Genomic DNA, 14,009 nt, shown 5'->3' with positions numbered 1-14,009 from the left:
TTGCAGCTTAAATAGACAGAACGTCAAGTCTAAAACGGCTATATACAGTGCTTTTGAAAAAAGTATTCATGCCCCTTGACATTTTCCACATTTTGTTATGTTTACAACCAAAAACGCAAATGTATTTTATTGGGATTTTATGTGATGGACCAACACAAAGTGGCACATACAGTGCCTTGCAAAGTATTCTCCCCCCTTGGCTTTTTACCTATTTTGTTACATTACAGCCTTTAGTTCAATGTTGTTTTAATCTGAATTATATGTGATGGATCAGAACACAATAGTCTAAGTTGGTGAAGTAAAATTAGAAAAATATATACATAAAACTATTTTTCAGAAATAAAAAACTGATAATTGGCATGTGCCATCGCGCTGGTTCTCGGTGACAGGGTACTGTACATCTCGCGCTGGCTGCAATAGGAAAAACACATTTTCCTATTGCAGCCAGCGCGAGAAAGAATTCCCCTCCAAGAGCATACCAGGCCCTTAGGTCTGGTATGGATTCTAAGGGGTACCCCCTACGCCCCAAAATCCATACCAGACCCTTATCCGAGCACGCAACCCGGCCGGTCAGGAAGAGGGGTGGGGACGAGCGAGCGCCCCCCCCCCCTCCTGAACCGTACCAGGCCGCATGCCCTCAACATGGGTGGGTGGGTGCTTTGGGGAAGGGGGGCTCCTTGCGGCCCCCCCACCCCAAAGCACCTTGTCCCCATGTTGATAAGGACAAGGGCCTCTTCCCGACAACCCTAGCCGTTGGTTGTCGGGGTCTGCGGGTGGAGGGATTATTGGAATCCGGAAGCACCCTTTAATAAGGGGGCCCCCAGATCCTGGCCCCCCACCCTATGTGAATGAGTATGGGGTACATCGTACCCCTACCCATTCACTTGGGGGAAAAAGTGTCAATAAAAACCTGTCTAGTGTGTTATTTTTAAGTAATTTATTAGGCAGCTCCAGGGGTCTTCTTCCGACTTCTCCGGCCTCTTCTCCCGGTGTCCGGTTATTCTCCCGCTCTCCGGCCTCTTCTCTAGATCTCCGGTTCTTCTCCTGCTCTCCGCTTCTTCTGCCGGGCTCCTCCGCTATCTTCTGCTCTTTTGCCGCTCTTTTGCTATCGGTGGCCCGGTTTTCTCCGTTGTCTTGTTTTCTCTTCTCTTCTTCCGATGTTGACACAACACTCTCTCCCGCTGTAATGCCGTGTGCGAGGTGCACAACAACTTATATAGAAATGGGGCGTGGTCACCGGGTGATCCCGCCCCTTATGACGTCAGTCCCGGGGCATGATGGGACTGTGACATTATAAGGGGCGGGGTCACCGGGTGACATCACCTGGTGACCACGCCCCATGCCTATAAAGGGAAGGGAAGGGAACAAAACGACGGCGAAGATCAGGCCACCGCTAGCAGAAGATAGCGGAGGAGCCCGGCAGAAGAGGCCGGGGAGCGGGAGGAGAGACCCCCAAATTTGGAAGAGACCCCCGAAGTCAGAAGAAGACCCCTGGAGCTGCCTAATTACTTTTAAAAACCTGTCTAGTGTGTTTTTTTTATTGACACTTTTTTCTCCCAGGTGAATGGGTAGGGGTACGATATACTCATTCACATAGGGTGGGGGGGCCGGGATCTGGGGGCACCCTTATTAAAGGGGGCTCCCGGATTCCGATAAGCCAACAGACCCCGACAACCACCGGCCAGGGTTGTCGGGAAGAGGCCCTTGTCCTCATCAACATGGGGACAAGGTGCTTTGGAGGGGGAACAGGGCGCCCCCCTTCCCCAAAGCACCCACCCCCCATGTTGAGGGCATGCGGCCTGGTACGGTTCAGGAGGGGGGGGTGTTCGCTCTTCCCCACCCCACCTTTCCTGACCGGCCGAACTGCGTGCTCGGATAAGGGTCTGGTATGGATTTTGGGGGGGACCCCCATGCCGTTTTTTCTGCATAGGGGGTTCACCTTAGAATCCATACCAGACCTAAGGGCCTGGTATGCTCTTGGAGGGGAAACCATGCCGGTTTTTTATTTAAAATTTGGCGTGGAGTTCCCCCTCATGATTCGTACCAAACACCTGTCAGCAATGCTTGTCGCTCATCGGGAAAGGAAAAAACACATTTTTCCTTTCCCGATGAGCGAGCCAGCTCGGCGCTGGCTCCCGCGACGGGGCTCGCAGGTGTCAACTCTCGCCGATAACAGCGGCGAGATTGACACAATATCACGGTCACCTACTGTATTCACCCGCTTTGTTAAGAAGCCCATAAAAAGCTCTGGTGCAACCAATTACCTTCAGAAGTCACATAATTAGTGAAATGATGTCCATCTGTGTGCAATCTAAGTGTCACATGATCTGATCTGTCATTACATACACATACCTTTTTTGAAAGGGCCCAGATGCTGCAACACCTAAGCAAGAGGCACCACTAACCAAACACTGCCATGAAGACCAAGGAACTCTCCAAACAAGAAGGGACACTGTTGTTGAGAAGTACAAGTCAGGTTTAGGTTATAAAAAAAAAATATCCAACTCTTTGATGATCCATAGGAGCACCATCAAATCTATCATAACCATATTGAAAGAACATGGCACAACAGCAAACCTGCCAAGAGACGGCACACCAAAACTCATGGACCAGGCAAGGAGGGCATTAATCAGAGAGGCAGCAGACATAAGGTAACCCTGGAGGAGCTGCAGAGTTCCACAGCAGAGACTGGAGTATACTGTACATAGGACGACAATAAGCCGTACTCTCTACAGAGTTGGTCTTTATGGCAGAGTGGCCAGAAGAAAGCCATTACTTTCAGCAAAAAACAAAATGGCACATTTTGAGTTTGCGAAAAGGCATGTGGGAGACTCCCAAAATGTATGGAGGAAGGTGATATGGTCTGATGAGACTAAAATTTAACTTTTTGGCCATCAAAGAAAACGCCATGTCTGGCGCAAACCCAACACATCTCATCACCCAAAGAACACAATACCCCCCCCCCATGTTTTTTTTAGCAGTCAAGACTGGGAAACTGGTCAGAGTTGAGGGAAAGATTGATGGTGCTAAATACAGGGATATTCTTGAGCAACACCTGTACCACTCTTTGTGTGAATTGAGGCTAGGTTCACCTTCCAGCAGGACAATGACCCCAAACACACTGCTAAAGCAACACTTGAGTGGTTTAAGGGGACACATGTAAATGTGTTGGAATGGCCTAGTCAAAGCCCAAGCCTCAATCCAATAGAAAATCTGTGGTCAGACTTAGATTGCTGTTCACAAGCGCAAACCATCCAACTTGAAGGAGCTGGAACAGTTTTGCAAGAAAGAATGGGAAAAAATCCCAGTGGTAAGATGTGGCAAGCTCATAGAGACTTATCCAAAGCGACTTGGCGCTGTGATAGCCGCAAAAGGTGGCTCTACAAAGTATTGACTTTAGGGGGGTGAATAGTTGTGCACATTGACTTTTTCTGTTATTTTGTACTATTTGTTGATTGCTTCACAATAAAAACACATCTCCAAAGTTGTAGGCATGTTCTGTATATTGAATGATGCAAATCCTCACTCAATCCTTGGTAATTCCAAGTTGTGAGGCAACAAAACACGAAAAATGCCAAAATACTTTTGCAAGGCACTGTATATGTATGTGTGTATGTATGTATGTATGTATATATGTATATATAATATATATGTGTGTGTGTTAGAGGTCGACCGATATATCAGCCGATATTTGGCGTTTTTTACTTAATCGGCATCGGTTGATTGTGCTGATAAATAAAGGCAGATTGTAACTTCAGCCTTGACTTGCAAATGACTTCTGTAATAGAAGTCAATGCAAGTTGCCTGTGGAGAGGATTCTCTCCTCCTCTGGGCAGCCTGCCAAGTCTGATAAGAAGATACATTTGTATCTTTTCAAGTTCTTTTTATCAATAGACTGAACTCCATGTGTAGAAGCTCTCAGTTTAACCATTTAAAGACTAAATCTTTTCTGACACTTGTTGCTTACAGGTAAAAATCCTGTATTTTCTGCTAGAAAATCCCTTAGAACCCCCAAACATTATATATATATATTTTTTTTAGCAGAGACCCTATGGAATAAAATGGTGGTTGTTGCAATATTTTATGTCACACGGTATTTGCGCAGCGGTCTTTCAAACGCAATTTAAAAAAAAAAAATACAGTAATGAATTAAAAAAAAAACTAAGCAGTAAAGTTAGCCCATTTTTTTTCATCCAAAAGTTTTGATTACCTGTTTTTGTGTATTTAATATTTAAGATAGTTTTTTTTTTTTTTTTTTTTTCTAAATTATACATACAAGTGAACTGATCGGAGGTTTGTTTTGTTTAATGTTTAAATGTAAAAAATTTTCTGTATCACTTATTACTTAAGGCTGCTTTCACACTGGAGCGGGCAGGAGTAGATGGTAAAACGCTGCTAGCTTTAGCGGCGCTTTACCGTCATTTTAGAGGTGCTATTCGGCTGCTAGCGGGGCGCTTATAACCCAGCTAGCGGCCGAGGAAGGGGTTAAATGCGCCCCTGAAGCGCCGCTGCCAAAACGCTTTGCAGGCGCTTCGGCAGTGGTGCGCATTCATTTCAATGGGCAGGAGTGGTGGAGGAGATGCTGCTCGCAGGACTTTTTTTTACATCCTGCCAGCGCATCGCCTCAGTGTGACAGCACTCAGGATATCACACTGAGACTGCAGGGGAGCCGTTTTACAGGCACTTTACAGGCGCTCTTTTTAGCCCAAAAGCGCCTGAAAAATGCCCCAGTGTGAAAGGGGTCTAACTGTTAGATTTTATTAGATGAAGGGAAAAAAAAAATCGGCATCACATATCGGCCATCGGCCACCGCGATTTCTAAATATCGGCATCGGCCAGAGAAAACCCCATATCAGTCGACCTCTAGTGTGTGTGTGTGTGTCTGTGTGTGTGTGTGTCTGTGTGTGTATATATATATATATATATATATATATATATATATATATATATATATATATATATATATATATATATATATATATATATATATATATATATATATAATGTGTGTATATATCTCTCTTGGGCATGGAGTTTGCCAGAGTTTCACAGGCTGCCACTGGAGTCCTCTTCCACCCCTCCATAATGACATCATGGAGCTGGTGGATGTTGGAGACCTTGTGCTCCTCCACCATCCATTTGAGGATGCCTCACAGATGCTCTATAGGGTTTAGGTCTGGAGACATGCTTGGCCAGTCCATCATCTTTACCCTCAGCTTCTTTAGCAAGACAGTGGTCATCTTGGAGGTGTGTTTGGGGTCATTATTATGTTGGAATACTGCCCGGCGGTCCAGTCTCTGAAGGGAGGGGGTCGTGCTCTGCTTCAGTATGTCATAGTACATGTTGGCATTCATGGTTCCCTCAATGAACTGCAGCTCCCCATTGCCGGCAGCATTCTTGTAGTCCCAGACCATGACACTCCCACCACCATGCTTGATTGTACTGTAGGCAAGGCACATTTGTCTCCTCACCTGGTTGCCGCCACAAATGCTTGACACCATCTGAACCAAATTAAGTTTATCTGGGTCCCATTAGACTACAGGACATGGTTCCAGTAATCCATGTCCTTAGTCTGCTTGTCTTCAGCAAACTGCAGACTTTCTTGTGCATCCTCTTTAGAAGAGGCTTCCTTCTGGGACGACAGCCATGCAGACCAGTTTGATGCAGCGGGTGGTGTATGGTCTGAGCACTAACAGGGTGACCCCCCCCCCCCTTTTTCAACTTCTGCAGCAATGCTGGCAGCACTTATACGTCCATTTCCCAAAGACAACCTTTGGATATGATGCTGAGCACGTATACTCAACTTCTTTGGTTGACCATGGCGAGGCCTGTTCTGAGTGGAACCTGTCCTGTTAAACCGCTGTATGGTCTTGGCCACTGTGCTGCAGCTCAGTTCAGGGTCTTGGCAATCTTCTTATAGCCTAGGCCATCTTTATGTAGAGCAACAATTCTTTTTTTCAGATCCTCAATAAGTTGTTTTACATGAGGAGTTAAATCATCCTTTCCCCATCATCCAGCAGGTTATTCACCATCTCCTCCTGAGACAGCAACTCCTCTGACTTAAAACGCTGCAGGAAAAAAAATGTCCTATAAAGCAGAGAATTTATGTAGTGCATTTATATAGCATTCTTTTGTCCCCTAAATTTAATTTATTTTGAGATGAGCAAATCTACCTCCAGATTTGCAATGTCATGGTCTACTCTTGCAATATCAAAAAAAAAAAAACTGATTGGTTTCATTGAGCAAAAAAAAAAATATTTCTTAAAGTAGAACTAAAGCTTCCTATCCTTTACCATCAATGGCCACCTTAGCTTCTGTTTGATCTGCAGTATTGATGGTATTGCACAAGTGATCAGTAATGACACAAGCCATTTGATGGCTTGACAGTTCGGTTGAGAGCACAAGCAACTGTGACAGTTATCGTTCACAGGGAAGCAAAAGTTTGGGTAAATATAAGGCTAGGTTCACACATGTCCGGTGCAGATTTTTGGTTGTAACATGACAAAATGTGGAAAATTTCAAGGGGTACGAATACTTTTTTAAGGCACTGTATATCCAAAAAGTGGCCTGCCTATTGTTTGTTCTCTATGTAAGAGGCAGCCCATCATCCTAATCACTGATTATTTGGATAGCATTCTTTTATTCTGTTTGTGATGTTGTAGGAGTTTGTAGCACTGACATGTTTTGTCCTCACAGTGGGAAAGACATCAAATCACGCAGTAGTGTTGGCACAGCTCTATACCCAGGGAGAATGTAAAGGGCTTCATGCTTTCATCGTTCCTATTCGCGAGATGGGCACCCATGAACCATTGCCAGGTGAGTCACATGCACTCCCAAATTAATTTTGCTAACTGTTATAGGTAGCAAGGCACACACTCTGGGAACTTGAGTGAGTCTTCTTGTTTATTCTGTTGAAATGTTTCCATGGCCTTTTCTGACTTCTAAAACAGGCGTAACTGTTGGGGACATTGGGCCTAAGTTTGGTTTTGATGAGATTGACAACGGTTTCCTGTCATTCAACAAGTTCCGAATACCAAGAGAAAACATGCTGATGAAATATGCTAAGGTAAGGAGCCAAAGGGACATTAAAAAAATGAAAAGGAAAGGACTATACAGCTTTTTTTAAACAAAGGTTGTTGTTTTTTTTTTTTTTTTTTGAGAAATAAGGATATTCACCAGCACACTGTGGTCTAGTAATAATGGTGCCCTTTTTTCACAGAAAGAAACAGGCATCACAGGCTGACTTTCTGGGACCTTGCAGGATCCCGTTTTCAAGACGAGTGATTTAACACTGGAAGTGGTTGAATGGAAAAAGGGATCTTGCGAGGTCCTTAAATGTTTGCCTGTGATGCCTGTTGCTTCATGTGAATACAATACAAGATTGCCACTATACAACACTGTGCTGGTGAATATCCTTAATTCTCTGTAATCGCATGATGGCACCATCTACCAATCCACTACTGCTCCCTGCAAGAACTGTGGGCAAGCCTGTAAGGAGTTTATTGGATAGCTTTTCTGAGTTTATTTTTGTTTTGTTTTTTTTGTGGTCTCTGTGTGACCATTACTGGGATAGGAAGTGAGAGAAATCTTCCCAACATTGAGGCAGACAAAAACAAAACCTAAATCTTTACACTCTGTTTAATAATTGTATAGATTTTTTAGGAAAATTCCCCTCAAGTCTATAAGCTTGTGTTGTTATGTTCATAAGTCCACTTGTTGATGCTTCTTAGGTGGAACCAGATGGAACATATGTAAAGCCACTCAGTGATAAACTGACATACGGTACCATGGTGTTTATTCGCTCCATGATAGTTGGGGACTCTGCAAGAAGCCTCTCTCGGGCCTGCACTATTGCTATTCGGTACAGCGCAGTACGACACCAGTCTGAGATCAGAGTTGGGTAAGGATATTTCTGTCACTGCAAATAGAGCCAACAAGTCTACACTGCTTATCGAACCAATGGCCAGGCTGTTGATCTTAAACTATTTTAAAAATTCTTAACAAGCAGTAAATACTTTCACTAATCTGTGTACCTGCAGGCACTGCAAAACTATTCATCTTCAAAGTTCAAAAGCTTCGTTCTCTCTGCAGCTCAGGTCAACCTGGTCCTCTCACCCAGAGTATGTGCTGTGTGTTTACATTAGAAGGCATGGTGGCTGCTGAATCATTACTATGAGGGTGAACAGGGGGAGTTAAGCTGCTGAGAGAACCATTCTGAGACCTTTAGTGCTTTTGCTGCGAAGTTTAATGCCGCGTACAGATGATCAGAATTTCCGACAACAAATATTTGATGTGAGCTTGTTGTCAGAAATTCCGACTGTGTGTAGGCTCCATTGGACATTTTTGTCGGAATTCCCGACAAAAAAAATTTGAGAGCTGGTTCTCAAATTTTCCGACAACAAAATCCGTTGTAAATTCTGAACGTGTGTAGACAATTCCAAAACACAAAAGTCCACGCATGCTCGGAATCAAGCAAAAGAGCCGCACTGGCTATTGAACTTAATTTTTCTCGGCTCGTCGTACGTGTTGTACGTCACCGCAAGACAAGTTTGAGCCAACATCCGCTGGAAAAAAAATCCACGGTTTTGTTGTCGGAGTGTCTGATTGTCTGTACGCGGCATAAGAATGGACTGCTTCAAAGTGTCTGCAGCTACCAAGGTTAATGAGGGCTTGTTGTGAAGCTAATTTATGTTAATGCCTGACTATACATTGCGTAGCACCAGGTTCACTTAAAATCTGAAATGGATTATTTGATAAAAGAACTGTGGAAACAAACCCAGTTAAGGTTGGCCAGAAATATAGCGGTCGAATGTGGTCAAACAGAATTTTTCCTTTTCATAATGCTCATCATACTTATATGATCTACTGAGGCCTTAAAGAAAAGCCTGCAAACTCAAACTGTCTCTATAAATTATTTGTTTTTGTTTTTTTCTATTACCTGAAAGATGCATGTGAAGTTGGTATAATTTTTGTCAAAGTTGCCTTAAAAATAGCCCAATCAACACCCTATCCTGCAGGTATAGGAAAAGCCTCCTCTAAGCTACACCTTTATCCTGCCAATAGATAAAAGGAAATGCAACAGCTGAGGTCAGCCAGAATTGTTAAATATATGAACATTTTCTGAGATATGCTCTCACCTTTGTAAACTGCAAGTCAACACACACACTCTCGGTCTGGGTAATGCATCTTTTGCTTGTGAAGATTGTATTGTAATAACACCTTTCGCATGTTGTACTGCTCAAAGATCTTTGGTTTCTTAAGCCAGCCATACAAGGATCAATATCCCTGATGTTCAGCAGGAACCGGACAAATATCGATCCATGCATGGGGCAGGCTGGTTGTACACAAGTCAATCCAGCTATGGATTGACTTGTGCACAACCAGCCTGTCGAAAAATTTGCTCTCAATTAGTGCTGCCAGCGCTAATCACTGTCTTCTGATGGTGGTGAAATCAGAATACAATAGCGCAGCGGCAGGGATTCCCCCATTTACATTGAGTGTGTGGATGGGGAAATCAGGTCATTTTTCATTCATTCATTCTGCTGGTTGAATGAAAAAAAAAAAAAGACTCAGGAATGGCCAGCCTTACTGCGCTAATGCTATTTAAATACACACAGAATTTAGAGTAAAATGACCAAGGTTAAAGAAACTACATTTATGTGAATTGTATTGTTGTAATGTACAGGTCAATAGCAGTATACAAGAATAACTTGTATTCTGACATCCACAGAGATCCAGAGCCACAAATCCTCAATTTCCAGACCCAACAGTACAAGCTTTTCCCTCTGCTGGCCACAGCATATGCATTCCACTTTGTGGGATCATATATGAGCGAGACGTACCACAGGATAACTGGAGACATCCAACAGGGTAACCTGAATGAACTACCAGAGGTAAGGATTGCTTTATCTGATCACTAAAGTTGGGTGTTTAGAGAAACTAATAAGACACAACTGTCGTGCAGTTACATAGAAGTATATTATGTATGCATAATGAGCAAATATGATGCATGGGTATAAACAATATACTGTAATTTGAAGCTAAAAGGCAAACCAGGTTTTTAATAAATTGCCACTTCCTCCAATAAGTGTTATTTTGCCAAACACATGATGCAAATGCCCACCTGGAGACAGTCCCACTTCGACACATTTCACCTTTTACGGGCTTGGTCATCTCTTGTAGAGTCTCTACAACTAAGTCTGAAAGGGTGAAATGTGTCAGTGGAGCAGGCTGTTCGTCTAAATAAAGCTTTTTGAAGAAAGTGACATCAGGGTGCAGCCCAGCCCTTTATTCCTGAAATTGTGTTCACCTGGCGTGGGGACAGACTTTTCTGGCTTTCAAAGATTTTGTTTGATCTTCTGAAGGTTTTTAACATACCATTCTTGCCAATATCCATCATGCCACTCCCACTTATGGTCTGAAAGTTGCTTTATAGGGGAGCAAAATTGTGGCCAGTGGGGGTACAAGAATGCCCAGTTGTCAATTGTTAGTGGGGATAATAATGCTCCAGGCTTGGTGGTCAGCGGGAAAAATGCTCTAGAGTTGGTGAGCAGGGGAGTAAAAACAAAAAAGAAAAACAAATGCTGGCGCTTGCATTTCATGGGAGAAGGAGTAATGATGTTCCATTGTTTGTATCAAAGGAGGCCATAGTGCCCCATCGTTGGTGTCAGTGGGCGGAATAGTGCCCCATCGTTGGTATGAATTGGGGGAATAGTGCCCCATCATTGGTGTCATTGAGCGGAATGGTGCCCCATCGTTGGTGTCATTGAGCAGAATGGTGCCCCATCGTTGGTGTCAAAGAGCGGAATAGTGCCCCATCGTTGGTGTCATTGAGCGAAATAGTGCCTCATCGTTGGTGTCATTGAGCAGAATAGTGCCCCATCGTTGGTGTCATTGAGCGGAATAGTGCCCCATCATTGGTGTCATTGAGCGGAATAGTGCCCCATCGTTGTTGTCATTGAGCGGAATAGTGCCCCGCTGTTTGGTGTCGGTGGGAGGTATAGTGCCCCACTGTTTGGTGTCAGTGGGAGGAAAAATACCCCATCGTTGTCAGTGAGAATAATACTGCCTCAAAAGATTGGTTAAAGGTGGGGAATATGCCACAATATGGGGATCACTGCCTTAGCTACTATAACAATGTACAGTGAGGAGAAAAAAGCCCCTGCTGATTTTGTACGTTTGCCCACTGACAAATGATCAGTCTATAATTTTAATGGTAGATTTATTTTAACAGTGAGAGACAGAATAACCAAAAAATCCAGTAAAACGCATTTCAAAAAAGTAAAAGAAGTAAAAGTATTTGACCCCTTCGCAAAGCATGACTTAGTACATAGTTACATAGTAGGTTAAGGTTTTGAGGCTGACGATTGGTAACTCAAACCTTCAGCTCCCTCCACATATTTTCTATGGGATTAAGGTATGGAGACACGCTAGGCCACTCCAGGACCTTAATATGCTTCTTCTTGAGCCACTCCTTTGTTGCCTTGGCTGTGTGTTTTGGGTCACGATCCACGACCCATTTTCAATGCCCTGGCTGAGGGAGGGAGGTTCTCACCCAAGGTTTTGATGATACATGGCCACGTCCATCTTCCCTTTTGTTTTGGTTGTCCTGTCCCCTTAGCAGAAAAACACCCCCAAAAGCATCATTTTTCCACTTCCATTTTTACTGTGGGGATGGTGTTCTTTGGGTCATAGGCAGCATTCCTCCACCTCCAAACACAGTGAGTTAAGGCCAAAGAGCTCGATATTGGTCTCATCTGACCACAACATTTTCACCCAGTTCTCTTCTGAATCATTCAGATGTTCATTAGCAAACTTCAGACAGGCCTGTACATGTGCTTTCTTGAGCAGGGGGACCTTGCAGGCTCTGCAGGATTTCAGTTCTTCACGGCGTAGTGTGCTACCAATTGTTTTCTTGATGATTATGGTCCCAGCTGCCTTAAAATCATTGACAAGATTCTCCCATGTAGTTCTGGGCTGATCCCTCACCGTTCTTCTGATCATTGAAACTCCACGAGGTGAGCTCTTGAATGGGGCCCCAGACTGAGGGAGATTGACAGTTATTTTGTGTTTCTTCCATTTGCGAATAATCGCACCAACTGTTGTCCCCCTTTCACCAAGCTGCTTGGCGATGGTATTGTAGCCCATTCCAGCCTTGTATTGGTCTACAATCTTGTCCCTGACATCCTTGGACAGCTTTTTGGTCTTTGCCATGGTGGAGAGATAGAAATCTGATTGCCTCTGTGGACAGGTGTCTTTTATCTCCTTGCTGCCCAGGCCAATTCTGACATTTCTCTCCTACATGTAAAAATCATACATTTTTTGCTAGAAAGTTACACAGAACCCCCAAACATTATATAATTTTTAGCAGAGACCCTAGCGAATAAAATGGCGGTCGTTGCAACTTTTTATCTCGCACGGTATTTGCGAAGCATTTTTTCAAACGCATATTAAAAAAAAAAAAAAAGTTTCATGCATTACAAAAAAAGTTAAGTTAGCCCAATTTTTTTTGTATAATGTGAGATTATGTTACGCCAAGTAAATAGATGCTTAACAACATGTCACGCTTCAAAATTGCACACACTCGTGGATTGGCGCCAAACTTTGGTACTTGAAAATCTCCATAGGCGACGCTTTAAAATGTTTTACAGGTTTACATGTTTTGAGTTACAGGAGAGGTCTAGTGCTAGAATTATTGCCCTCGCTCTAACATTCGCGGTGATACCTCACATGTGTGGTTTTAACGCTGTTTACATATGTGGGCGTGGCTTGCGTATGCATTCGCTTATGCGAGCATGCGGGAACAGGGGCGCTTACTTTTTTTTTTTTTTTTTTTTTTTTTTTTATTATTATTATTATTAGGTTAGGTTACTTTCATTTTTCTAGTTTGATCCTTTCTTTTTACATATTTTTTTATTTTGATCACTTTTATTCCTATTACAAGGAATGTAAACATACCTTTTAATGGGAATATGGCATGACAGGTCCTCTTTACAGTGAGATCTGGGGTCAATAATTCCCTAGATCTCACCACTAGGCTGGGAAGCCTGAAAAAAACCCAAAAAAACGATCTCTGCTTCCCAGCCATAACAACACGCCAAGTCTCCAAATGCCAGCTGATCCCTTCTCCAGCTCACCGATTGCATGGGTGAGTCGGTAGAAGCATCGGAGAGCGGCGGGAGGGTGGGAAAGTCCCCTCCTGTCGCCTGTAAGAACGATCAAGTGGCTGAACAGCCGCTAACATTGTACTTGTGGTGCAGGGAATCGCCGGCTCTAAAAGAAAATATCTGAATGATGCATGTAGCTGCAGGAATCATTCGGATATCACTGCTCAAAGTCTGGGACATCATATGACGTTGGGCGGGCCGCAAGCGGTCAAACAGGTAACAAGCTGAGATTAGAAGCACTCCCAAGGGAGTGCTCCTAATCTCAGCTTGTTACCTGTATAGAAGACCCCTGGGAGCCAGAAATCTTGCTGATTGATTGATAGGGCATTAAATATTTACTTCAATCATTAAAATGCAAATCGATTTATAACTTTTTTTTTAAATGTGTTTTTCTGTATTTTTTTGTTGCTATTCTGTTTCTCACTGTTTAAAATAAACCCACCATTAAAATTATAGACTGATCATTTCTTTGTCAGTGGGCAAACGTACAAAATCAGCAGGGGATCAAATACTTTTTTTTTTTTTTTCCCTCAATGTACTAATTTTCTACTTTAAAGGACAAATGTTTAGTAATCCAATATGCTGGTCTATATATGGTTAAATCTCCATCCTTTTTGGAATCTCTTTTTAAAGCTCCATGCCTTGTCTGCGGGACTGAAAGCCTTTACTACATGGGTTGCCAGTGCCGGAATTGAGGAATGCAGAATGGCTTGTGGAGGACATGGATACTCACGATGCAGTGGAATCCCTGACATTTATGTCACGTTTACCCCAGCCTGCACCTATGAGGGGGAGAACACTGTGATGATGCTACAGACAGCCAGGTACTGAATGAATAATACA

The 14,009-nt window shown here is 43.3% G+C and overlaps 1 protein-coding gene across 2 annotated transcripts in view; it reads left to right on the top strand.

Annotated features, from left to right (window-relative positions):
* Positions 1 to 14,009, top strand: part of ACOX1 (acyl-CoA oxidase 1) — a 96,972-nt gene that overhangs the window by 41,169 nt on the left and 41,794 nt on the right. For both annotated transcript variants that reach the window (XM_073606136.1, XM_073606135.1), the window contains exons 5-9: positions 6,697 to 6,816; positions 6,951 to 7,066; positions 7,731 to 7,900; positions 9,731 to 9,893; positions 13,800 to 13,990. In XM_073606136.1, the coding sequence (XP_073462237.1) occupies positions 6,697 to 6,816; positions 6,951 to 7,066; positions 7,731 to 7,900; positions 9,731 to 9,893; positions 13,800 to 13,990 (760 nt within the window). The remainder of the gene's footprint in view (positions 1 to 6,696; positions 6,817 to 6,950; positions 7,067 to 7,730; positions 7,901 to 9,730; positions 9,894 to 13,799; positions 13,991 to 14,009) is intronic.

Source organism: Aquarana catesbeiana, linkage group LG12 (assembly GCF_042186555.1).
Source record: "Aquarana catesbeiana isolate 2022-GZ linkage group LG12, ASM4218655v1, whole genome shotgun sequence".
In the NCBI taxonomy this organism is placed as follows: Eukaryota; Metazoa; Chordata; class Amphibia; order Anura; family Ranidae; genus Aquarana; species Aquarana catesbeiana.
The sequence above is the reverse complement of the archived record's forward strand: the minus strand, read 5'-3'. Positions and strand labels throughout refer to the sequence as shown.